The sequence below is a fragment of the Asterias amurensis genome, chromosome 4, assembly GCF_032118995.1.
Source record: "Asterias amurensis chromosome 4, ASM3211899v1".
NCBI classification, from domain to species: domain Eukaryota; kingdom Metazoa; phylum Echinodermata; class Asteroidea; order Forcipulatida; family Asteriidae; genus Asterias; species Asterias amurensis.
Genome location: NC_092651.1, coordinates 13,717,808 through 13,744,131, shown reverse-complemented (window position 1 = coordinate 13,744,131; position 26,324 = coordinate 13,717,808). Strand labels below are relative to the sequence as shown.

General features: G+C 37.3%; 1 protein-coding gene across 1 annotated transcript in view; it reads left to right on the top strand.

The window, feature by feature from the left end:
• Nucleotides 1-25,979, top strand: part of LOC139935882 (transmembrane protein 131-like) — a 66,823-nt gene extending 40,844 nt beyond the window's left edge. The window contains exons 14-36 of the mRNA XM_071930496.1: nucleotides 817-921; nucleotides 1,546-1,668; nucleotides 2,264-2,455; nucleotides 3,272-3,427; nucleotides 3,944-4,025; nucleotides 4,645-4,762; nucleotides 5,441-5,576; nucleotides 7,141-7,250; nucleotides 8,298-8,364; nucleotides 8,863-9,038; nucleotides 9,568-9,707; nucleotides 10,548-10,743; nucleotides 11,373-11,756; nucleotides 11,997-12,648; nucleotides 13,099-13,277; nucleotides 13,885-14,033; nucleotides 14,365-14,769; nucleotides 15,480-15,606; nucleotides 16,780-16,883; nucleotides 18,447-18,569; nucleotides 19,150-19,286; nucleotides 19,962-20,147; nucleotides 20,856-25,979. Of these exons, the coding sequence (XP_071786597.1) occupies nucleotides 817-921; nucleotides 1,546-1,668; nucleotides 2,264-2,455; nucleotides 3,272-3,427; nucleotides 3,944-4,025; nucleotides 4,645-4,762; nucleotides 5,441-5,576; nucleotides 7,141-7,250; nucleotides 8,298-8,364; nucleotides 8,863-9,038; nucleotides 9,568-9,707; nucleotides 10,548-10,743; nucleotides 11,373-11,756; nucleotides 11,997-12,648; nucleotides 13,099-13,277; nucleotides 13,885-14,033; nucleotides 14,365-14,769; nucleotides 15,480-15,606; nucleotides 16,780-16,883; nucleotides 18,447-18,569; nucleotides 19,150-19,286; nucleotides 19,962-20,147; nucleotides 20,856-20,960 (4,152 nt within the window). The 3' untranslated portion in view covers nucleotides 20,961-25,979. The remainder of the gene's footprint in view (nucleotides 1-816; nucleotides 922-1,545; nucleotides 1,669-2,263; nucleotides 2,456-3,271; nucleotides 3,428-3,943; nucleotides 4,026-4,644; nucleotides 4,763-5,440; nucleotides 5,577-7,140; nucleotides 7,251-8,297; nucleotides 8,365-8,862; nucleotides 9,039-9,567; nucleotides 9,708-10,547; nucleotides 10,744-11,372; nucleotides 11,757-11,996; nucleotides 12,649-13,098; nucleotides 13,278-13,884; nucleotides 14,034-14,364; nucleotides 14,770-15,479; nucleotides 15,607-16,779; nucleotides 16,884-18,446; nucleotides 18,570-19,149; nucleotides 19,287-19,961; nucleotides 20,148-20,855) is intronic.
• Nucleotides 25,980-26,324: the final 345 nt, after the last annotated feature.

Genomic DNA, 26,324 nt, shown 5'->3' with positions numbered 1-26,324 from the left:
TTACATATTTCATCTGCCTAGAGTCGCATTTGGTGTGCAATTTCTACTAATAATTTATTGTAATGATTGCTACGACTGTATATATGATACTGCTTGTTATCAAGAATATATGGACCATGGATAATTGGTAGTGCCTCCAAGAGCAGGTCATACAGGATCTCCATTAAAGAGCCAGAGAAATTTAAGGAACCCTTGTGTCCCCTGATATTCATGACTAATTTGAAAAGTAGTTGTGAATAAAATTGGATATATTATACCCGTAGTGGCTGAGAACAGCTGCAGTCTTTGACTTCATCCAAATCAGTTAACCACCCTAAATTTATATATAAATGTTCATCATAAACTAATTTCCCTTTGGAACTTTTCATGCACTGTAATCAAGACCTTACGCGGATAACGTCACATAAGTAGGGCGCCCTCAATAAGAGGCCAATAAAAGGTTGCTGATTGGCCCATCCAGTCTGCCATGCGTACAAAGATTTGCGTTTTCATTGTTTGATCATCATTTCATCGCAATGTTTACCCTCATCATTTACATCATAATTTTTACCTTTACCCATCATTTAAGTTGTCATTTACACTATGATAGGTTTACTGGTAGATGCTGCCAATGCATTATAAAGACACATGTATTATCGCTTGAACAAAATATCCCAGCTGTGTCTTTGCCTATTGTAAAGCATAATCTAATGATTTGAAGCATATCATACTGTACATCATTGTGAAATCTGTCAAAATTTAATCACAGAGAAAAGTGAAGAAAAACAAAATTATATGAATTTTTCTCCCATTTTTTAATTTGTTTTGTTGCTGCAGTACTCTATTCACAGTGAGGATGAGATAAGCTTTGACTTTGGAGTCATGAGTATAGGAAATCAAAACAGTATGCTCTTCACTTTAATAAACAACAACCCCATAGATGTAAGTACTTTTCATTTATCTATAAAAAAAACCCCATTGTTTACTGTGACCGTCTCTCTTTAACCTTTTAAGAAATAATGATTAATTATATGCCTGTTTTGGGGAACAGTCAGGCTGAATTTGTTATGCGGTACAGTGGATTCCCTTTTATATTTTGCAGGACTGATAATTTCCTCACCATAGTCTGTTTCCGATTGTCTTTGTCTTGGTAAATCAAAAACATTATTATTGAAAAGTGTATTGAAGCCTGCACCATGCATAACATAGATTGTTTAATTTATTACCTTTATTGCACAAACATCGGAGTACATTGTGTTGCAAAAGGGAAACCCCGAACAGGCATGCAGGCCCACTAAATGGGGACACTTAGTCACACATTACAATAAAACAAACTATATCTGGAACTATATCTGTGTTAAAAAAGGTCACAAAAAAACTTTGAAAGTGTACAATATTTTTAAACTTTATAGACAACTGAAAGTACAATATCCGCTACATATTGCACAAGCATGGAGGTAAAAGGGAAAAATTCACTCCCCCTAATTAAAGGTCACTAGTGAGATAGTGTGTGTGCACGACTAGTTCTTTAAAAGTACTTGACAGAATCTATTTGTCTTCCTATAGATACCCATACAATCTTTCAGCTGTGATCTAGATGACTGCGAAGCAATGGTACTCGGTGTGGGAGTGGTGGAATCTGAACATCATACAAACAAGGAAGATATCTTCAGTATAAAGAGAAGATCGGTGAGTAATGCGGAGGATGTTTAATGTCCAGGCAATGGAAGCGTTCATATCTTGGTCAACAGTTGATACATTTGGAATTGTCTAGGAAATTGTTAACATGTCTTCTTCATGCACAACGTAATTTGTATTATCTTCCAGTATGCGCTAATCCACCAATCAGATGCCCAAACTACTAGGGGATAAAAACATATACTACTTCCTCTGTTTTATAAATCTGTGGTCGTTTTATCAGCTGGTAATAACAGTGGCTTGTTATCCATCACCCATTGACACTCATGGCACTCCAACATTAACCATCTCAGCTCCATTTGGAGTATACAGACTGTGCTGCCAAATATGTAGTGCACCAAGCTTAATCAATCTTGCTCAAGGACATAAGTGTCATGACTAGAATTCAAACCACACCTTGATGACTTAACCACCAGAGTCCAATGCTCTAAACCACCCCACCACATCAAGCCATGAATGTGGTGTCAAGGTGCAACTTTTCTATTGCCAATGCCATGAAGTATTTCCCTACCCTTTTGGTCTCAAAAAACAAAACAAATATTTTTTTCTTCTTCATTAAATCCTCTTTGTCTATTCCTCTTCCTAGTTGGTGATTCAGAAAAACCACTTTGCTGTCTTGCGTCTTGACGTGAAGGCTCCGCTCACAGAGGGCCAATACTTTGGAGGAGTGGTGGTAGAAACGCCTCACAACCGTATGTCAATAGAAGTCAAACTACGTACGGTGGAAGGATGCCTCGCTGTCAAACCAGAATCCATCATTCTAAGGCCTGCATTTCCAGTGAGTTAACCTTTTCTCTTTTTCTTGAATCAAAAGGTGAAATATTCCCAAATTCTGTAACCCTCCTGTTCTCTGACCACTCATACAGTAATCCCCCATGGTTTTGAAAAATACATGAACTATGGTAACATGTGGTGAATATACTACAACTGTATGAACATGTATAGTTCTGCTGGTGTGCAGTTAAATGGTTTAAAATGGTTGCTGAAAAATTATTCTAAACTGTTACTAAACTGTGACAGCATTTGTGCATGTATACTTTTATACAAAGTATATTTTTTTCTTCTTAGAATTTCCAGTACTTCAAAATTGTTGTTGAATAGATTATTTTATATACCGTATTTATAGATCCTTGTCATTTGATTGGTGGAACGCAGGTCACGTGCCATACTATACTTTATAGATAAACATAGGACGCTTAGGACGCTTCTCAGCTAACCGTAATTTTCACTGATAGATTTTACATTGAGTATCATATGTATTTATTGTGTTATGCCTCATTAGCATGTGCATAAGCTTGCACACCAATACACGCATTGCTATGAACGCTTTAGCCGACCAGTCTTAATTTTTCAGCTGTTTAATCTGTTAGTAGTTGGAATCAATTATTTGTTGTTTATGACTTTGTATTGAAGACAAGGACCTATATGTGCGCTGTATATAAAACAAACATAGAATGGATGTGTTCAGGGAGTAAAATGGAACAGTCTATTTTCACTGAGTGATTATATTCTTCTGTATTGTAGTCATATGAATCCAATATTTGTATGATACTCAACAAACCAGTCACCGATGAATTTGTATCAACCATTGCAGGGTTCTCCACAGTCTGTGAGCATCACTCTGATAAATAATTTTAGTCACCGCATGAAATTAGAAAGCATTGTCCCAGATCCACCAGATAAAAGATTTCACCACAGACCGCCTAAGAAGACACCTGTTGTAGAAATAGAGCCACACAAAAAACAGAAAGTGAGTAGTTTGTTTTGTAATTGTTTTTAAGTCAATTTGGAATAAATTACCCAACACAAACGAGAATCAAACTTATCATTTTGTTGATACTAAAGTTATAATATTTGGGTTTTGCCCAAACACTGTCGTGTGTAAAGCACTGTGTATTCAGGAATTTCCAAAGTTCTGTGAAGAAAAACCCCACTGCATATTACTCGGGTGGGATTTGAATCCACAACCGTTGATCAGACGTCTTACCACCATACCACCGAGATTGCTTGGTAGCTAGAGGCAGATTAAATCCTATATTTTAGCAGCAGGTGTGCATCAATTGAATAGAAAACAAATTTGCATCACAGATATTTATGTCGGTATCATAAATATAAACACTATGCTTTGCAACAAATTTATTTTACTTAAGTTGACATTGTTTAACTTTTTACTTTTCTCCAAATTGCTTGTGAAATGTAACTCTCTTTATGTTTAGGAATAAGACATTTTAAAATGTATTACTGGTCATTTGATTCTTGCACACAGGTTGGACGGATTGTTTTTGATCCCAGGTTAGCCTGTGACATTGAAGAGATGTGTTACGTAGGTCTTTCAACGCAATCACTAAGTAAGTGTTAAAATTCAAATATTCGCTAATTGAGACTTTACCATTCTTGCTAATAATTAGATGATTAATGCAATTGTATGTTTCTTACAAAGCTGGAACAAGTTCTTTATGTATGTTTGTGCATTGCAGTACTTTAATTTTCATTTGATCTTGAACCAACTTCTTGAACAAATGTCTTTGCTAAGCAAGAAATGAGTGAGGTACCAGTTGCAACAATCTAAACTTCATATCATAGAGTTTAGGCTGGTAACTAGTTTCTGTTAGGCAAGATTTGTCTGTGCTTAGGAAGTTTTTATGCTTACAGGCTTTATGAAATTGGGCCCATGTCAGTTAGCTAGATCAACAGAGGTATCATTTCAGAAATGTTTGATGCCTTACTCATTTTTGGCTTCGCAAAACATTTTCCTAAGAAGTGTTTTCTGCTTCTGCTTAACAGCTTTATGAAACTGGGCCCAGAGACAGTGCAGAAACATCAGTGTGTGATTATTAGCGCGTGTAGGTTTGATTTGGAAGTGTTGGCCCATTCAGTGTTGCAAGCTACACGTTACCGTGTGTTTTATGTTACGATTCTAAATCCACACCCAATGATTTCCTTCCCCTTCTTCCTCTCTCCCTTTAGATGGTGAAGTGTGGCTGTCTTCTTTAGCATTGCCAGACGAGACACAGGATGTTGATAGGCTGTTCTACAGCCATCTACACAACAGGTGGCTTGGTCTGGAGCAGATGGGAAAAACCATGTAAGTATTTGTAGGATTTGAAACTTTGGATGGTTGGTTTTTGATCTAGCAAGGTTTGCGGTAATTAGGGAATAACGGTGTGAGGACCCAATCTTCACTGCATAGTAATGACCGGGTTGATGGCTGGTGCTGTTAACAGACCGAGCCAGAGGCAAGGTCCGTTAATAGCGCCAGCCACCAACCAAGGAAGGCTGGGTCCTCGCACTGTTATTCCCATTAATAAAAACTTTAAAACAAAATAAACGGCTAAAATTGTCCAAATTTTGGGACTTTTCTCTCGGCGATACTTCTGGACACGTTCAGGGGGCAATATTTTTAGTACAACAGCCTGTGCTGCACACTACATGTAAGCTAAATCGATCACAAGAACCATCTCAGTCCTCACAGGTACCCATGCACCCGTGAAGAGAAGCAAATACATATTAAATTGACTTGCACAGGGACACAAGTGTCAGGAGTGGGATCCAAACCCACATTCTAATAACTTGGCCACCAGAACTTGAATCAGATGCACTAAACTACTCGGCCACTTACTGCTGTAAATTCCTTTTGGTAATTCACAGTATGAACATCTTTAGTGGTTATTCTACTTAGAAACACCAGAGGATGCTGTGTCTACAAACAGCAGCATGTCTATTTGGACATTTCTTTAAAGCTGTATTTCTCTTTGTTGTCCAGATTTAATACAACGCTGAAGATAAATAGCAACTTGGTGAAAGATATGGAGATACCAGTTACAGCGGTTTTAGAATGGCCAAGACTCATACGCAAGGACAAGATAGAGTTTCCCCTCACCTACATAGAAAATACTAGTGTAAGTTTTCACTTGATTTTTCTGCAGACCTTTAAATATTGAAACAACACATATTTTCAGGAATTTCTCTTGTCACTTTGAATAACTTGGAGGCAAAGTTTACCTTTGGTTTTTAAAACTGTTCAATCGTTTTAATCCTATGTAAATGTAGATGTTCATTATTAAAAGTAACGTGAAAGTTTCATTTGAAAAGGTGTTCGCGTTTTGAGATATCGCTGAAAACCGGAGCAAATAATTCCTGCTACATATACACAATTTGAGAAACATTAACAACACTTACAATACTCAAATTCAAATATAACATAACCACATTACTTTAAAGTAAAATGCTTTATACTATGGAAAGCTGCTGTAGGCTTGTAACCAAATTTTGTTTTTATTGGCATTAATTTTAAGAGTGATTACCAACGGTATACCTTCTCGTGATGTCACTTTCTCTCCTTAAGCTGTTTCTCATTGTCTACGTTGTAGTTGTTTAGATATTTCTTATTCGTATTACTGTGTAAAGGCACTGGACAATATTGGTAATTACTGAAAATAATTGTTAGCATACAAACACTTACTTGGTAAAGAGCGAAGGAGAGTTGTTGCCATAAGAAATGGCTTGCTCTGAAGTACAAAGTTTTTGTGAAGTTTTTGTGAAAGAGGTAATTTCTAACTCAAATTTTAAAAGACTTCAGGCGTGAAGCCCTTTATTATGCATCTGATGGCACACACATTTTTGTGAAACAAGGGTGTTTTTTCTTTCAGTATACTCTTGCAACTTTGATGACCAATTAAGTACAATTTTCGCAGGTTTGTTATTTTATGTGTATGTTGGGATACACCAAGTGAGAATACTGGTCTTTGACAACTACCAAAGGTGGCAAGTGCCTTTAAATATACTTGTTGTTAGCCCCCCCCCCAATACTTGTCTGCCCAGTCTCAGTGTCTGTCTAGTATTTTGTGCTTAGACATTGTGGGGTGATTTTTTAGGTACATGTAGGGGCTGAACTTGTGGGGTGTTTTTACATTGTGTAGGGTGCACCCCACATTGTTTTTAACAGGAAAGATTTTAAAAAAGGGATCATAGACAACACCCAGGGAAAACCTATAATGTCGCTCTACTAAACATGTCTGTCTCTTTGGCCGTCGATCTTGGCCTAGGGCTGATTTCTACAAGTTTTGACAGACTTAATCAGCAGCCATACTGCTATTTCTTCTATACTGTTAACAGTGTCTTCATTTTGGTTATTTGACTTTGTTTTTGATTTGTTACATTGTTTCCTTACTATGAGTGTATGGAAATATATCTTTTTTCTTGAATTTAATTGAATTTAATTTAATTGACCCCCTCATAACATGTATGTATAATATTATATTATTATTAAATGTACAACTTCAAAATATAAAATGGCGAACTCTTTTTAAATGGTAATACTTATTTTGACAAATGTTTTATAATTGTACGTGTTAGTTTTTTATTTAAAAATATGACTTTTTATGCTGTTTGTTTTGCGTTTTTATCTATTGGTTTTATTTTGTTTTCATTCAAGCAAATTTGTGAATGTTTTTGATTCCCCAGATATCTGAGGTGCAGATTCTAAACCCATCAGATACACTCATTATAGTTCAACTTCTGCCCATAGCACTATATCAGGAACCAACATCAGTACTAGATTTTTTGTCAGACAGGTAGGTTTGTGGTTTGTTTATTTGTTTCCTGATTGACTGGTGTCAGTTTGTCCTTGTGGAGTGCTGATGTCAATTTGTCCTTGCTAGGCATTGAGCCTATGGTAGATAATCTTCCAAGGCCCACTGCTTTAGCCTTGACTGTTTGAAATCCTCAGTACTTATATATTTTAACTCTTTAGATACCATAGCAGCTGGAACGTGTACCAAAATGCCCATTGCTACTGCAAACAACTGCAAGATCTGACCTTTGACCTTTGTACCACTCAAAGTCATAGTAAAGGTCATGACTGGAATTGACATTTTTCTAATGTTTCCCTTGTTAAAAAAGGATCCGTATTTCAAACACAAAAGACAAAGTTTCTGTTTCGTTTGTGTTTTTAGACACTTCTACAAGAAAAAATTGTGTCCAACACTGGAGAATTTCAGCCATTTATTAGCTTATGGTGATGATTATACAGTAGTAAATAGTCACTAAAGGGTATTCCCGTTGCGGTGATCTCTAATTTTCTTTTCCCTTAATGAAAAAGTTTTGAGGCATGCACTTGCCTGGCATGTTTACATTCCGTTGTACCATTTCCAATTTATTTAATGAATTTGGATCCCACACCATTACTTGTCCTACTCCATTATTTGTGCAAAGCGATATTGGATATTCCTTTATGTTCATATTAATTCATAGAGTTATATATAAGAACTAGAGCGCGCACTGGCCTATAAACGCGCCCCGGTATGCGAGCAGGCGGCCATTTTCTAAGTTGACAAAACAGCTATCTCACAGAGTGTTTGTGCGGCCATTTTGTAAGTTGAACAAACAGCATCGCGTGAGCGTTCAATAAAAAAAAACCTCAAACGTGTATTTCATATTCAACGCGCGTGCAGAATGACGCGCTTGTCATCTTGCGGTCCCGTGGCGTTTATGCACGAAGCATCACTCGTGCGCCCTCTAGTTCTTACATATAACTCTATGTATTAATTGCTCTGGTTGCCACTGACTCTTTGCAATATTATTATACTACGACTCTTATTGTTGATTTTATTTGTTGTTAGGTTTGACCCTGAGTTGATAGAAACAGATGATCCTGGTGTTTTCTACTTGGCTAACAAAACAGACAAGGTAAGATTGTAATGCCAACACTTGAATCAGATGGGACAATATTGATGCTACATACATTGTACAGCCTGTAAAAATGTATTTGTTGTCATGTAACTCACACACAAAGCACCTGGACACTTGATTGTTGGAACATGGGTCACATGTTGTCCTCCACTATGGCATTTATTTATTGCTGCGATATTTCACTACCGTAACTGTTTTATATGGAAATGAATGTAGGACGGGTTAATAAATTCTCATGGTCAAACCTGCTCTTTTATCCAAGCAATGCAAGGTTGTGTAACGACAGACAACATGGAGCCATCCACATTATTTAGAAGGGTTACAAAGTTTTCAGAGTGTGGGGTGGATGAGCTTGTGTTTAATTCGTGTTTATTGTGAACAATTTCAACTCGTGATTATATTCTGTGACAATGTGCTATAAATGCATCTAATATTCATATATTATGTTGAACAAAAGGATTGATCGTTTCTTTCCTCATTCGGTTGATCATTTAGGATTCACCGGGAAAGTGCCTTAAAAATACTTCATGTGGTGCGATAGAAGAAACGTTTGGTGTGAAACCCAATAGGACAGCGCTGACTTTTGCTATCAAACCACGTCAGAATGTTACCGTGTCCATTGGCTTTAAACCCAGCGATGGCCGGGAGCGCATCTCACTAGTTCTCATCAGGTAAGTGTGGAAGGTGCTAGAAACATACATTGAGCCATCTTTACCCACAATAGTATTATAACAAAACTAACCAACGGCTGTGTTTTCTATGAAAATAATGATATTTTAAGTTGGATAGTGATAGTGATCAAAGTGTTCGTCAATCAGTTTTGTATTAATTAAAATAATTCAATTCAATTCAATTCAATTGTTTTATTGTCACAAAAATGTCTGAAAATATTTAAAAATTACAACAAAATACAGAAAACGATTAATCCACATAGGCATACAATAACGCACAAATAAACAGTATGTGCACATAATGCAGAGAGACAATTATTGTCTGATTCTATAAACTGACTAATAAAAAGTTAATGAAGCTTCGTAGAATCACCAAGGCTGCTAGCAGGTTTAACGATAGAAGTATTAAGGAAATAGATTGTGTTAATGATAAAGCAAACAAAGACATAAGTATAATCAATGATCAGTTTACAAGTGGTCTTGTTCCTTACTCATGAGTGTGTTTTGTAATGGTTACTTCTTTTTGCAGGAATAACCTGACCATTCTGGATGCGTTTATGGTCAGGGGACAAGGGGCACGTGGGGAGCTGAGGTTTAACAGTAAGATCCCCAGCGCTAGCAGCAATCTACTCTTTGAGTTGAAACCTACGCATTTAGTAGACTGTGATAGTGAGTATTTTGTCCATCAATTTCTCCCATGCTGCAGTAAATCTAAAGCGCATGTCACATGGGGCAATTTACAGGCAACCAGTTCCAGACATTCTCAAAGAAAAAACCCCACACCTCCCTATTTTCTTGGGGATAGTGAGTTGCTGCAAAGTGAACATCTTAAGCTGGCAAAGTGTTCGTTGTGCATGCAGTGCAGTTGGTTTCCTCCAAGTTACCTTTAAACAATTCTCTGTGTGGCATGGCCTTTAGACCAGCAGAGGCCCATTTCACAAAGAGTTAAGATTAATCGTAGTTGCCTAGTTAAATTAGATGTCACAATACAAATCACTGTGGTAATACTGACAATTTGTCTTGCAATGAATTATATTGCTTTGTGAAATCGGCCCCTCGGCCCAATTTCATAAAGCTGTCAAGCAGAATTATATTTTTGCCAAGCAAGAATTGAGTGGGGTATGGTACCAGTCGTAGCAATGTAAACTGTATAGTATTTTGACTGGTAACCTATTTCTGCTAAGCATTATACTTGCTTTATGAAGTTGGGCAGTCAACAAGCCATATTTCATCTTATCATATGAACAGTCCTGTTTCTTCCTTACAGACCTGAATTATTCCCACAGCTTGCTCATGCCATTTTATGTTCGGAAATCTTGTTAAATGTGATGCAGTTTGAAATGTTTTATGTTTTACAATTGGTATTGTAATTCAGACTGTGGCGTGCAATAATAAGATTTTAAATTGTCAAAAAAATACAAATTATAATAATAAACTTTCCCTGTTTTTTTTTAAACAATTTTTTACATCAGATTAAATTGTTTAAATGTTTTTGTTTTTTTCATCCAGGATCATCCCCAAAAGCCAGGGTTCCCCCAAACTTTACGGTGAAGCGATCCTTCACACTGAAAAACACAGGGCAGTTGCCTATTCACATTAAAACTTTTAAAATCAACGGGTATGACTGCGATGGCTACGGGTTCAGAGTGTTACAATGTAGGCCCATGGAGCTGGAGCCAAATGAAACCAAGAGATTAGATATAGCGTAAGTATTTCAGAGTTTTGCTAACCTTTTACCTTCAAATTCAGTTTGTGGTTTCCTTTTTCTTTTTTTGCTTTTTTTGTTATGATGATATCAAAGACAGAAATGCCCAGTGTACTTTCAGAGTTTTCAGAGTTTCAGTATTTCAGAGTTTTGCTAACGTTACCTTCAAATTCAGTTTGTGGTTTTCTATAGCAGCACTTCAAAGTAATGTAGTAATGTAAAAAAGAGATCACTTTTTATCTTCAAAAATTTTAAATTGATTTTAAAATGTTTCTCAGATTGTGTGTTCCTATTAGGGATTACTTTTCCTTTGTAAACATATTGTCTGCAGATTTTGGGCAATATATTAAAAACGTTTAAGAGTAACCTTGAATGTCACAGACTTGGGGTTATTTTTAAAGGGCTCCCGCAACAGTACTGTTGGAATTGAGCAACTTTGACAACAGCTATGGTTATTGGCTGCAACAGTAGTGTTGTAGAACGGGACATTCCAACTATAGCCACTGCCAAAGCCGGCAATGTTGCCATTGTCTTGCCATTGATTTGGGTATAAAACAAAGATGGCAGATGATTAAAGTCTTTATACTCAATGACAGGTGTTAAATTGTTTTATCTCGCTTGTTTCTCAGGTTTACTCCGGACTTCACCATGTCTCGCATTACTCGTCAGTTGAAGGTGTTAACCTACAGCCAGGAGGAACTAGAGTACACTCTAATCGCTACTTTGCCTCTGCACATGTTATCCATCTGCTCCTCAGCATTGCCCCGCCCACAGTGGGAACACCTCCTCTATATCATCTCCGTCATCCTCATGGGGATTCTTTTCCTGGGGATCTTGACAGCGTCTTACCTAGAGGCACTACGGCTCACTGAACCCATGGCTGTTCGGGTCAGTGCTGAGGAGAACGGTGAGGTCAGCAAGCTGAAACGGTTTGATCTGAGAAACATTGCATCTGGTATTAAGATTGGAGGAGGTGGAGGCGGGGCAAGTGGGGGAGGAGGGGCAAAGACAGGGTAAGGTTTAGACTTCTTGTTTTCTAAAAGTTCTTTTTTCTCTGTACTTTTTTAATTGTTTTCTCTTAAGGTAAGGGGAGTTGGGTATTTTTTTATTTTATTTACTCATATGTCAGTTTCAGCCTCAAACAGCTACATGTTATACAAGTAAATTTTGAGTCAAACCATTAGTTTTCAATTTGATTTATAACAACTTTATAACAACTAACAATCTTTTCATCTTGGTTTTTGTGTTGACAGTTCATCTGGCGGTGTACTTTCAAATCTTGGTGAGAAGTTCTCCTTCCGGCAAAGACGCTCCTCCTCCCCATCATCAAACGCCAGCTCTGTTGCAAACAACACACGCCACTCTGAACCCAAAAGTCAGTCAGAAAGGCGACTGTCCCCTGACAAGGACCGCGTTAAAGTCAACAGTTGGGTCAACGGCAACGCATACAACTCCTCTAAACAAAGCAACAGTTTTAACACACCAAACAGCAGCGCTACGCCATCACCGAGTGACGTTCCAAGCCGCAAGTCCAGCAAGTCGCGTCGCCGACCTGCGGAAGCAGATTGGAGTGACTACCCGAACAGTCGAGAGAACAATAACAGACACCCAGATTACCATTCCTCAACCTTCGTGGAGGAACTCTCGTCGGCAACCGTCGAGGACCCTCATGGACACGAGCCAGAAAACTTAGACCTAGACACCAGCGTGCACAAATTAGCTAAAAATAGCAAGCGTAAATCAAAACCAACGACTAACAAGAGAGACGAGCAAGAGAAGAAGATAACAGGGAGCAAACGTAAAGAGGAGATGATGCGGGAAGGTGTCGATAGAGACGACTCTTCCTCCATCTCCACTGAGAGCTCCAACACAGAATCAGATCCATCTGACAAAAGTGGAAAACAGGTACGACTTTCTATTCATAAAATTGTACAGACAATAACAAATCAGTACAGTGATGAGAAAGTTCAAACTTTTATATGATTTTAGACTTGTTATGCCGCCTGGCAAAGAAAATCAGATGTTTTTTCCCTCATGCAATAAAGAAATCCTCTTTGATCTTTGTCTCTAGTTCTGATGACACTGTTAAAAAAACTAAATCGTAGGGTTTCCAAAAGGTGGAAACACAATAATTTCAACATACCTAACATGTGGATCCTAGTTTCTAAACTTTTTCCCCAGCAATGACTTGAACCCCTAGGAGTATTACAAGATGAGGAAACTAGTAAAAAGGTTTGCATATATTTTGGATGAAGGTCATCTTCGGAACCATTGTTGACACTAGATGATAAAGATGTATAAATGAGTAAAAAAAAAATACTCTTTCTTAATCATGGATTTTTCTCCATCTCTTAGCATTTCCACCAAGCTGATGGTGAGCCAGCCTGGGCTTCATCAAAACCAAAACACAAGACACACTCAGCGGGAGGTATGGGCTTAGACGACTTCAAATTTGAAGATGTCAAGAGCCGTACCAAGCCACGCAAAAATACCAAAGATGACCCAGCATTCTATGGAGATGTCTGCAGGCCAAGGTAAGAAGAATCGCCTGGAATAATACAATTTAAAATGTGGACAAAAATTGAGGTGTGGCAAACTGCTTACCAACCGGAACATCCAAGAAGGAAATGACTAGTAACCTTTTGTCTCTGCCTTTCAATTGTACACACATATCTTATTTCACTTATTTATAATTTTGTCTCCGTCTTCCCACCTTTGATTTTGTGTTTTCAACCTCTTGTGGTTAAACCAGTCTCTTCCCTCTACCCACCCCCATGTCTTCTTCTTCATTGTCCACCCTTGTTTTTTCTTGATGCTTTCTACCTCTCTCTCTGTTGTCATTCTTTTCACTACACTGCTTCTGTTACACCAGTATACTTTTTGTTGTCTTGTTTTAGCCTTCAAGAAATACACTGCTGTTGTCAAAATGTCAGACCAATAACTACTTTTTATAAATAAAAATGTATCAACTCTTTTAATGCATAACTATTGAAAAAGGTGTTTGCATTCTAGTGGTCACCAAGCACTGACAACCATCATGAATATTAACTTATTCCTTGACAATTGTGTGTTCAGATATAACCAACCTAAAACTTTGTCAAGTTAAAGAGCTCATATTTTCTTTGATTACTTGGCCCACAGTACTTTGGAGTTGCCATATGTGCCCCACAGTGAAGCCGGGCGTCGTGTCAAGCAGAACTCCAAGGAACCGACCTCACCTCATTCAATCGCGGCTAAGGTCGCTGCTAAAGCAACCAAGAAGGCTCTCAAGACCGCCAAACTAGAACATGGTATGTCAAGCTAAAAAAGATATATACAGTAAAACACACATTTCAAATGAGCGTTTTTTGAGATATCACCGAAAATACTTAGCGAATATGTCCACAAAAAATCCAAAATCCATAATAAGAACACACAATCTGAGAAATGTTACTGATGGTAAAAACTGATATAGGCTTCTAACCAACAATTTGTATTGCCATTAATATAAGAGTGATTATCAAACATACTTTAAACATCGTATATATTAACCTAAGCAAGGTCTATCATGCAGCTAGTGTCATCTTGTCTCACGCTATAATTTAAATTATTATAAGAGCGTTTTTTTTCTCTTCTATTTAGTTGTTCTGAAACCTACTGATGGTGCAAGTGAGACTGCCAGCACCCCAAGCAGTGACGTCGACAAGGATTCTCCTCCTCCCCTGTGGGAGCAGGCCAAACCCATGCCCAGTAGCCAGGGACGTCAGCTCCCAGTACAGGCCAAACACCCAGACCAACCTTCAGGTAGCCGTAGAGGATCTAAGAGCTCCAGCAAGTCCAGTCAGTTCCCAGAGTCTGCTGCAGCTGGTGGTGCTGGCAGCAGGCCAAGCAGCTACAGCAAGGCTGTGGCCGGAGCAGCTAACAACAACAGCTTGGACGTGACTCCTCCCCAGGAAGGAAAGAAGAAAGCCAAACTGGTCAAGACTAAGTCCATGCCGGAGAAGACGTCTGCTTTTACCGCTGTTGGTGATAGCACTGGTCATCCAGGTAACTAGATTTGATATCACAACATAATGGAAAGTCTTGTGTGATTTTTGTAGGGTTCATCAATGGCTTCTTGCATGCACTAGAATGTCTAGGAGGAGTTGGTTAATATTTCATGTATGCAACTTTACCTCACATCAACAACTTTAATTCCCTTTTTTCCCTGATATTCTCATTTGTGCCATTCAAATTTAGGGAGAAAAAAAACATACTGGACATACAAAACCATTGCAATTCTGTAATTTCCTCTTTCTAGTTGAAGTTGCAGTTGCATGCCTGATATTTACAGGGATAAGATGGTTCAGACTTTTATCTGAATTCAGACTTTTAAAGTCTGCCTGGTAATCAAGATGCTGTATTTTTCTCAAAATTAAATAAGTTATACTCTTCGATCTACTTTTCTGGCACTATGCATACTGTTCCAAAAAGCTCATTTGAATCTTTTAACTCCAGGGGTGACCAAAAAGTGCAATTTCTATCATTTCAATGTACAGTAGCTCCTATGATCTGGATACCAGTTTCAGACATTTTTTCTCAGCAGTGACTCTCATCACTGAAATAAGTAATGTGGGTCATTTTAGAACTCATGGCAATCAAATGAGTTAGTCAATTAAAAGTGGAGCAGTTGACTCTCAATATTAACCTTTTTAAATTGGTTTGATTTTGGTTGATTTCATGCACGTGTTGACATATTACTGTTTTGCTTATGACAGGAACTATCGGCAGTAAGGGTATGTCCCAGAAGAGCAAGACTTGGCCTTGGCCAGGCCAGACCAACCAGCCAGAGACTCTGGACAGTACATCTGATACTAGCAGCACTACATCTACTGGACCTAGCAGGTATGTATGAAAGTTCAGTGTCGTGCATCCACAAGAATATATTGTGATGAAAGTTCAGTGTCGGGGATCCAGAAGAATATATTGTGATGAAAGTTCAGTGTCGTGCATCCTCAAGATTGTGATGAAAGTTCAGTGTCGGGGATCCAGAAGAATATATTGTGATGAAAGTTCAGTGTCGGGGATCCACAAGAATATATTGTGATGAAAGTTCAGTGTCGGGGATCCACAAGAATATATTGTGATGAAAGTTCAGTGTCGGGGATCCACAAGAATATATTGTGATGAAAGTTCAGTGTCGGGGATCCAGAAGATTATATTGTGATGAAAGTTCAGTGTCGAGGATCCAGAAGAATATATTGTGATGAAAGTTCAGTGTCTGGGATCCAGAAGGTTATATTGTGATGAAAGTTCAGTGTCGGGGATCCAGAAGAATATATTGTGATGAAAGTTCAGTGTCTGGGATCCAGAAGAATATATTGTGATGAAAGTTCAGTGTCTGGGATCCAGAAGGTTATATTGTGATGAAAGTTCAGTGTCGTGCATCCACAAGATTGTGATGAAAGTTCAGTGTCGGGGATCCAGAAGAATATATTGTGATGAAAGTTCAGTGTCTGGGATCCAGAAGAATATATTGTGATGAAAGTTCAGTGTAGGGGATCCAGAAGGTTATATTGTGATGAAAGTTCAGTGTCGTGCATCCACAAGATTGTGATGAAAGTTCAGTGTTGTGCATCCACAAGAGTATATTGTGATGAATGTTCAGTGTCGTGCATCCACAAGAGTATATTGTGATGAATGTTCAGTGTCGTGCATCCACAAGAGTATATTGTGATGAATGTTCAGTGTCGTGCGTGAATCGTGTACTACTAGGGACCAGGCTATTATTCATAAGGCTGTTGCCCTCCACAGAGCTGCCAACTTTCCTCGATTCTGCAACAAGTTCCCTGAAAATAAATCAATCTGTCCATGCCCTGATGAAAGTTTACAAATCTTTCTGATTATTGAAACTTTGTCTCTAATACATAAAAATTTAATTCTAAATATGTCCATGTTTGTTGTACAAAATCTTACTGATTGCGAGATGCAAATTTAGGCAGCTCTGCAGTCTCTGAGCAAAGCCAAGCAACCTGGAATCTATCATTCACTCTCCATCACCCATTCCTTTTCTTTTAGTCCGGGTGTGTTTGTCCTGCCACAATCTCAACCCAAGATGAGGAAACCAATGTCAGCTGAAGGCTTCAATGGAGGATCTTCTAAGTTTCCGTTTGCCAATCAAGGTAAGTCCCATTAAAACATTCATAAAAACATGGAACAGTTTATCCAGTTAGGGGAGTGACTAATCATGACCTGGCCTTATTGAGTCAAGAGAGGGCGCTACCAGATGATTATGTGGAATGTGCAAATTTAACAATCCAATTGAAAGGGATCATGTCTTTTAAGTTTTAATAATTCATTTATGGATTATTTTAGTCCGTTTTTAATTTATTTATATACAATAAAACTAGCATGTGAAAATCTCATTTCAAAAGGTGGTTACGTTTTTTTTTTTAAATATTGCCAACTTTGATTCCCGTTTACTGCGAAATTGTGCAAGCTGCACCGGTGACAGAAGCTATGCAGTTTACTCACGGTCTGTATTTTCATCAGGCTTAATCATGCTGAGAATAAAGTTTCCTGTCGTTGGTTTGCTCAAACATTTATAAAATGATTGATTTTTGGTACTAATCACTAGTGCATTATTATGCCAACATTCAAATGAGTCAAAGAAACATCATCCAACCTCGAAAGTTCAAAACAAAATTACTATCTGTTAGATTGAGTTTCATTCTGCTTTAGTCACTAGATGGATCACGTGAGGTGGTTACTATTTGGGATTCTATGGTGTGCAAATGTGGGGAAAATATTAAAATATTTTAAGTGAAAATGACAACAATTTTTTTATTTTTTATTACTGCATGCTGTAATAAATTCCGATAAGCGTAATAAATTTTAATTCTACATTAAAGAGAAAATATCATAGATTGTTTCTTATCTCCTGAAACCAAACATTACTGGTCTGAAATGGGGGAAAACGGATTGTTATGAAGTGCGAGTGCATCAAGGGGGTGGGGTGTTTTACTTTCATGCCTTATGATATCTCTGGATTCTAATATAGTAGCCATAATGCCTACGGACAAAAATGTAATTAAATTTGTTAAGTAGTAATTGAATAATATTTTTGATTTATTTTGCACGCCATACTAGCTTCTGAATATTCAATAAAATACCAATCAATGAAAGTTGTGAAAACATATGACGTTGCTCCAATGTCGTGCATGCATAAGCACTGTTAATGGCGGACTGCCTCTCGCAACGTAAAACCAAAACTTTAAAAATTTCAACACACCATGAAGTGAAATGGTTATTGTTAAAAAATTGGATAGATGATTTGAAAAAAATAAATTAAGTTTTTGATTGTGAACCATTTTCCTGTTATCCTACTGAAAACACATGACACCAGGATATATGTTCATGCAGGAAGAATAAACCGTAACTGGAACACACAATCTGAGCAACATAACTGACAGAAACGTTTCTCAGATTCAAATTTTTGGGGTGTAAAAACTGAAATAATTTTCCTTAACCACATTATTTCAACATTAAATGATTCTCAAAATGCTTTATACTAATTAAAGCTGCTGTTCTTTCTAACCAAGGATATTTTATTGCCATTATTTAGGCATCATTGTGCAATCTGTTGGCTCGTGACTCAAATGAAATGAACAAGAAATTGAAGCATCTTTCCTAGGTATCTGTTGCGACTTGTCTTTAATGATTACTTCATATCTCTTGTATTTTAGGGAATACTTATCCACCCAACATGTGGGAGAACACCAGGGAGCAACGTTATGACATACCACCTACTCCAATGACAGGATTTACCCCTAGGGAGGTGCAACCACCTAGGACCCAGCCGCTCAAAGGTATATACGCCTAAATACTCGTCCACTCCCATTCTTTGATCTCTTCTCCTTCTTACTTTCATCCCTTGCATCCCTAGGCCTCAAGCTATTTGTATTCGTTTTTATCTACCCAGTACTGCTCAAAATTTGTTCTGTGCTTTGATCTGTATGGATACTATTGGTAATTGTAAAAGATGATAATTCCTGCTTAGTACCAATTGCGTGTTTAACCTTTAACCCTCTGGTGCAGCAAAGGTTAGTTTACAAAAAACAAAACAAAAACTTGTCGTGATTTTATTCTTCTTCTCTTTTTAACTGGTATGTAAGTGTTTAATTCTTATGTAGGGTATACGCGGTTATACCAGCTACTCTTTTGTAGCTTCCTCACGCGTGTTATATAAACCAGAATGGTAATAATAATACTGTTATTAAATTTGGCTTTTAGTATAATTAGTATTTCAGTATGCATTTTAAATGTATCTTTTTGCTTGTTTGATTTTGCGCTCATCTCCAGTATCCACTTGGGTCGATGGAGTAGCAATAAGAGTTCATTTAGTCCTTGTTTGACGTCCAAGTAATTATTTTGTGTCTGAACTACCAGGTACGATTGGTGACTGGCATGGTCTAGGGGTTAGCATGCCTAGCAGTTCAACCAATAGTCTGTGGCAACCAGGACCTAGCTACACTGATGCTAGCTGGTCAACTGAGACTGGGTCTCCGCGAGCACCCTCTCAAGCGGTAAGCAAGACCCCCCTCCCCTTCCTCCTCCCTTCGTTCCTTATAATCACTTAGGAATAAATTGTGGGAACTGAGAGAAAATATAGACCCTCTGCACATGATGTCATTTCAGTAGGGCGCCCTCACCTAGAGGTCAAACAAAGGTTGTTCATTAGCTGATCCTGTGCGTTGTGCGTACAAATCTGTGCAATTGGATTGTTTTGTCACTGTTTTACCTTTAAGATGGCGGCTGGATGACATCAATGCATAAGGTCTATACAACTTATGACAGGACAAGCTCAATGTATCTCTAATATCTGCAGAAAGTTAGTTATTGGCTCATGGTAGTGATATGAAACTTTGCATTGGAGTTTTGTTGTGACATCATAGACATTTCTGTTGGGGTTGGTTTTGCTTCTTAGCCAGTGTTTCATTCACTTCCACTTTTGGCAGATTCCTTTCATGCAATGTGCATTACCTTACATGCACCATGAATGAAAGCTAATAACTTTCTTAAATCTATAAAAAATATCCATTTAAAACTTAAATCAAAATCAGCCCTAAATCAGACCTGGCATCTAATTGTACAATATTTTGCGTAAGAAAAGCAAAGAATTTTTGAAAACTTAAGCTAAGCATTCTCAAGAGAACACTATTTGATAGAAAATGCATATCTTTTGACATTTGTACATACAGACCAACTTCTATTCAGCTAGCAGCAATCCATGGAGCTTTGAGGATGTGCCGACTACACCACCAAGCAACACCAGCTGGAACAGCAGCAGTGAGCTGTTTCCATCATCGATCTGGAGCAATCCAAGTAGCTCTAACAACAGCTCCCTGCTGGATGGAACACCCAACATAAGCACACAGGAGTCACAGGTAAGTCAATAGAGACTGCAAGTTTTGTGAGTATTCTAACTTTAACCAGGACCAACCTGGTTCTTTGATTACTTTAGTTTTTAGAAAGGCATAATTTAGGATGCTGTAAACCATTCATTTGTGCATTTTTTTCTGTCTCATTTGGTGTGGGGTTGGGGGGGGGGGGAGGCAAGGGTTCTGAGTGTTTGAAACCTATGTTACTTAGAATAAATCAGGGTTTTTTTTCACACAAAAAAGTTGACTGAAAATAGAACACTTGCCACTTGCTAGGCAGGGTTTGAAATAAGCGGTCGCCAAATGCGAGTGAAAATAGCGACGAGCGAGTCAAAAATCTTCCTTCACTTGTCTGCCAGGCACGTCAAATAATTGTTGCTTTTCACATAAATAAGGGTACCGTGGCAAAATCCCAAAGAAAGCTTTTACAGCTTTTAGAATAGTAAGTGTGACAAGGCTGGGTATTTGCTAGATTTAATTTGTCTGCGAGCGCTATCAGATTTGCTATCGTTTATTTTGGAATACGCATACAATCATTAAAAACTAAATGCACTTAGCCACATGGTGCAAAGTAGCCCAGGTTGGACTCCTTTTTTGCATGCAACAGAAGCCATTTAACTTGTAAAGCTAGCGATCCCAACCAAGTAACTAATACAACCTTTTAAATGGGGAAACAAGGAGAGTTAAACATTTGTTGTTTTGATTGTCTGGCAGTATTCGCCGTTCAACAGCTTCCGAAGCCTGTGGGGCAATACTTTCTCGGGGCTCGGTAATGCTGGGTCGTCATGGAGTTCAGGTAACAATGATCCTAAACATTAGACTTCTGTTAGCCATCACCATAAAAAATGTACTATGTAAGAACTAGACTATTCAGGTTGTCACTGTCAACCAAACATAAGCTCAAGGGTAATGGTTTTTGAAAAAATATACCAACCAAATGGTTCCATCCAAAAGCCTTTTGTTGGGAATGTGCTATTTACCAAACAATTTATGTAATCTTACCTTTTCTGAAGCAGGAAATTGTGTTCCTTTCTTTGTTTTATTGTGTTCCTGGTATTGTCAGGTAGGGCTATGAACAGGAAAAGCAAATGTTTGTTGACAGTGAAAACAGAATGCCATAGCGTGATAAACAAGTGTAGGCAAACGTAGACTGTAAATAAAGTTGTGAAAGTGTGTAAATTCTTGATGATAAATGTTTTATTTGTTTATTTCTATTTTTTGTGGGGGGGGGGGGGGCTGTTATAGAAAACATGATGTACAACCCTCAGAAGGTCATCCACAAGAAATACTATCATTTTCAAACAATCAGTTATTGGCTGTAAAATTGTTCAATTTTGCTATTTCGGCATTTAAAACAAGTATCAAACAAATTCAATAGCATTGCTGTCTTGGGATGGAAAAACACACTCTGCCACATACACTTAAAAGTTCGCCATCATGTCAATCAAAAGTAACAGGAACCTGATTCAAGCTGAACTCCTTTGGGAACTATTTTTGATTTTTTTTTTAAACAATTTTTAATACTTTTTTTTCCTGAAGACTTTCCACAATACCAACTTCACATAAATCTGTCAGATAATTTCTGAATAAAATAGTTATTTATTTTTTTAATATTATTTACCTTGTTGTATCAGTCCAGTTTGTTGACATGAGCATCTGTGATCGGTTGAACCAAAAGGATTTGGTAGCATTGTGTTCAGCTGCCATCAAAGGTGGACTAGAAAGATATGAATTTGAAGTATCAAGCAGGGGTGTACATTTTGTCCTGTATTCATGAAACCAGATGATAGGATATTTTTTCCAAAGGGAGCGATAACCTACATACCAAAAAATACTATCCCTGTTCTGCATATTTTTTATATTTTTTTTTTTTTGGGGGGGGGGGGAGAGAGGGGGTCGGGGGAGGATTTCTTTGCAATGTAACTTTCAAAACGATGTAGGTTATGTCAATCAAACCAATTGATTTGAGATGTCCAGCGAAAAAGAAAAAAAAGTTGTTTCACTCCATTCAAACACTTTTTTTTCATTTTCAAAATTATGTTAACTTCATGTTAAACTTTGAGAAAATTTTCACTCACAGAGAGTAGGTCTTGAAGAAAATTGATATAATTATTTTATTCAAGAAGAGGTCTAGAAATTCAGCAACAAAGTTGATTATTGTACATGTGTATCAGCTTACTCAAAATATAGAATAGTTTTAATTTATATTGTCAAATAAGTTATATTTTTGTACCTTTTCTTACTTTTGATGAATATGAAAATTACATTTATAATGTTTTTGTGTGTTTAACCCATTTTGTTTGCAATAATTGCAGTGTTGTTACCTTAATTTTATTAGACTTACTATATTTATTTCTGATCTAACATACACACAAAATCTATTGTAAATGTTTCTGATAGTTAGCTGATACACAAACTAAACGTAACAACCTAATTAGACATTAATCTCTCGTTATCTCTAAGTGCAAATTCTGTTAATTTCAGAACTTTTGAAATATAAGTTAGTTATTTGAGTAATTTTAGGCTTAATTTAGACCAGTTGTTTTGTTTGGTACTGCAATGGCATAAGTAGTTCACAGTTTGTCACGCTATCGGCAACACTTCCTGTTGTTTTATCCTGCACCTGAACCAGGAAAAAAATACTACCTGATCAACAAATCTCTAGATACTAATAAATAAAACGGTGTATGCTATCTGTTTTCCAGGGACACTAGACATAGATTGCGTTAAGCTCTATTGTTTTTCTTGATAATGATTCAACAAAATTTCTGCAAGTTTGAAAGATTTGTTGAAGATTTTAATCTCCGATAGAGGTATTTTAAAATCAGTTTTTAAAATGTTAACAAATCAATTTCCATATTACTTTCAACTTTTCCAAATCGGGGGTGGGGGGATTTAAAAAGACATACTGATTTTTATGAGTGAAAAACAATATTAAATTAGCAAACAATTTTAGATTTGTTCAAATCAGTGTACCTAGCTCCATGTTTTTAATGATTTGTTAGCCTTCGAGAAAGACTGTGAGGGTCGAAACATCAGTCCAATTACTTTTTTGGGGGCATTGAAACCATAGGTCATTTTGGTGGATAAGCTTATTCTATTTTGTTCTCGTGTTTTTAATGATATAGATTTTTACAGATGAATGCACTTTTTTTGTTGATTACTTTTTGATTATTGGTTGATATTTTTGTTGATCAGATAGTTGTTTTTGTTGGTTGATGGGTGTTAGTGTATGTAGAAGCTAGGTGATGGCTAATAGAATGTGGTACTGTGAATCATATTCGTAGTAGTTTGTTTGCATTTAAGGATGGCTTGGGTAAAGTTTGGATTGGATCGAACAGAGCAAAGACCCCCAAACAGTTTTTGAAGGATAAGTTTCGTTCAAATAGTCGGAGGAAGTACAAAGAAAACAAAAACAGAAACTTGTTTGAATTGCGGAGACTCAAAGAGAAAGTGAAACACAGGTAAGCTGATATTGTTTCGATTCTTTTTACTCAAGGATTGTGTACACAAAAGTATCATTTCTGAAACTATTTTTGGAGTTTTTAAGTCACTCCTACTAAATATACCAACACTCAATTTGCATTCATGCTACAAAAGTGTACTACTACTATTATGATTTACTGTATTAAATATGGAAATACATTGTAGGTTTTAAGCCGATTGGCGATTAAGAGCAAATGATTGTCCGTTTCTGAGGGTTGCTGGTTTCATTTAAACAGGTCCTTGATTTTGTTTTTGGACTGGAAATATTCTTGTTTGTAGAGTTCAGTGGTATCACTGAAAGCTGTCAACAGGATATTTGTGGTGATTTGTGAGGATGAGGCTTTTATTGTTCGGAAACAACAGTCATTTGCCCTATTGACTAGATCTAACGAGAGTAATAGTGTACCAAGAATGCCAAATCAAGAACAGGATTTTCAGAAAACCACTTCATCAAACAGGAATCTGATTAGATACCAGGAAATGAGTGTCCCTGGCGTGTTTGTACCAGAAAAAAACTGCAGGTGTGTGAAATGTATGAGGACGAAGAATATATCATTGGACCAAATTGCTCCACACCTCTAGTTATCTTATCTAAACACACTTCTTGGTTTGGCTTGGTGTAAACTTATTTTGACAAAACTACCGATTGTGACAGAGGCTGTGTCTGGCTATGGCTAGATGCTCATGCTCATGCATTAATGTTGCCATTGCAGCTGATGCCCTAGCCATGGACGCCAATCATGGACATAGCCCCCAAATTCCCTGATTCATAACAAAGGAAGAGATCACGACTGTCCGTGTCTGCGGATCCCTTTGAGGATATGCTAGGCACAGACGGAATGTTGACTTTGTGTAATTTGAGACTAAGTCAACACAGTATCGAAATACAATCAACTTTCTCTGAAGGTTTCAGTATCTAGGTACAGTATGTATACCATCAAATGACCTCTTTCTATTGATCCAGTTCACTTGCCATCATCTATCACAATAATCTTGGTTGCACCATTTTGGAGTCAGTGTCCCTGTGCATTGTAAAAACAAAGTGCACATTTTAGGCGACATGGCTTTTACTAGTTACTATAACTTGTACGTGTAATTTGACTCCCAAAATGGCGTACATGGCAGACAGTAGCCATGGGTGATGTTGTGCAACAGGTCTATACCTTATATTGACTTCACTGATTTAAAAGCATGATCATGAATTCCATTCCAGTTTGATAAACCATTTCCAATAGTATCTGGTGACTTCACAGCCTTGTATGCATACTGCACATAACTGTGATTTAGTAACTCTACAAGGAGAACATCTACAAAAAGAGTATTTCTCACAAAGCAGTAGACTTGCTGTAGTTCTCGGATGGAGTATTGATTCATTGATCTGCTTTTTAACAAGTGTATTTAAAAAATGCTGATAAAGTATTTGAAGCATTATTTCTTGCCAACTTAGTTCTCGTATTACAACACATGGAAAAAGTGTCCTCTGTGAAGAGGCGTAACGGATTCTACTTACTGAAGCAGAAGAAACAGAGTGATGGAAAAAAGTGGTATTATATAATGCAGGGTGTTGGACCTGCTTTTGAAAAAATTACGCTTGCTGTTTTATTGATTTTTATTACAAACAAAAGTGTGTTTCACTTTTTAATAGAAAAAAAAAGCTCTGGTGACTGGGAAGCATTCTGAGCTTGTTTAGAGCTAATTAGTAGCACGTATTGTTATGAAATGATCAAACTGCTGGAACTACTGGTTCTTTAGGAGGGGATGGAGATGTGAACCCCCTGCTTTGAACAGGGCCCTATTTCATAGAGTTGCTTGATCAAATAAAATATTGCTTCACAATTTTCTGCTTAGCAGAAATTAGCAGGATACCAGTCCCAAATCGTACATGGGTGATGGATTAGTTTGGCTGATAACCATATTCTGGTAAGCATAAGTTTGTTGTGCTTAGATACTTTGTTGTGTTTAAGCAGCTCTATGACATTGGGCTCAGAGTGTGAGGCATGCTTTGTATCTTGTGTTTAGGTTGCTTAATGAGGACCCTCTGAATGTCTGTTACTAATTGTTATTAAAACAGTCTAAACGGTTACTCTATCCGAGTTAATGTTTTGTTTTTCTGAAAAGAAGAGGCCATTTCTGAAAAGAAGAGGCCATAAAAGGAATTGCTACAGCGCTGTTAAACCTTTACACACCTACACACACCTGTTTAGTTATGAAACATCTTTGATGTTATACCCCAATGGGGATGTGTTGCCAACTTGACTTTACAACAAGTTACATGGCAAATTTGATACAGACGGAAAACAATAAAGTTTTTGGAAAAGAAATAAAACTCCCCTGTGTGCAGCATGGTGAATATTTATTTATTATTGGAAGAATGGTACTTAATTTATTTGATTTAATCATGATTTTGAATTATGGTATTTATTGTATAAACTGCACTTTATTTGTTTAGCTTCTTTTTAAGATATCTTTTATTTTTCCCTGAGATTTTCAATTGTTTGCCACAATTTAGGGACCTTTGGATGTCTTGATAACCTCTGTCTTGCTAACCTCTGTCTTGCTTTCCCATTGTGTTAATATGAATTGTTTTCCTTCTATTGTTCATGAAAACTTGTTTACAAAAAGAGTGACCTTGTTTATTCCCAAGCAATTCCTGGCAGGACTGCACTTCTGTAAACCTGTGACCTCACATATTTTCAA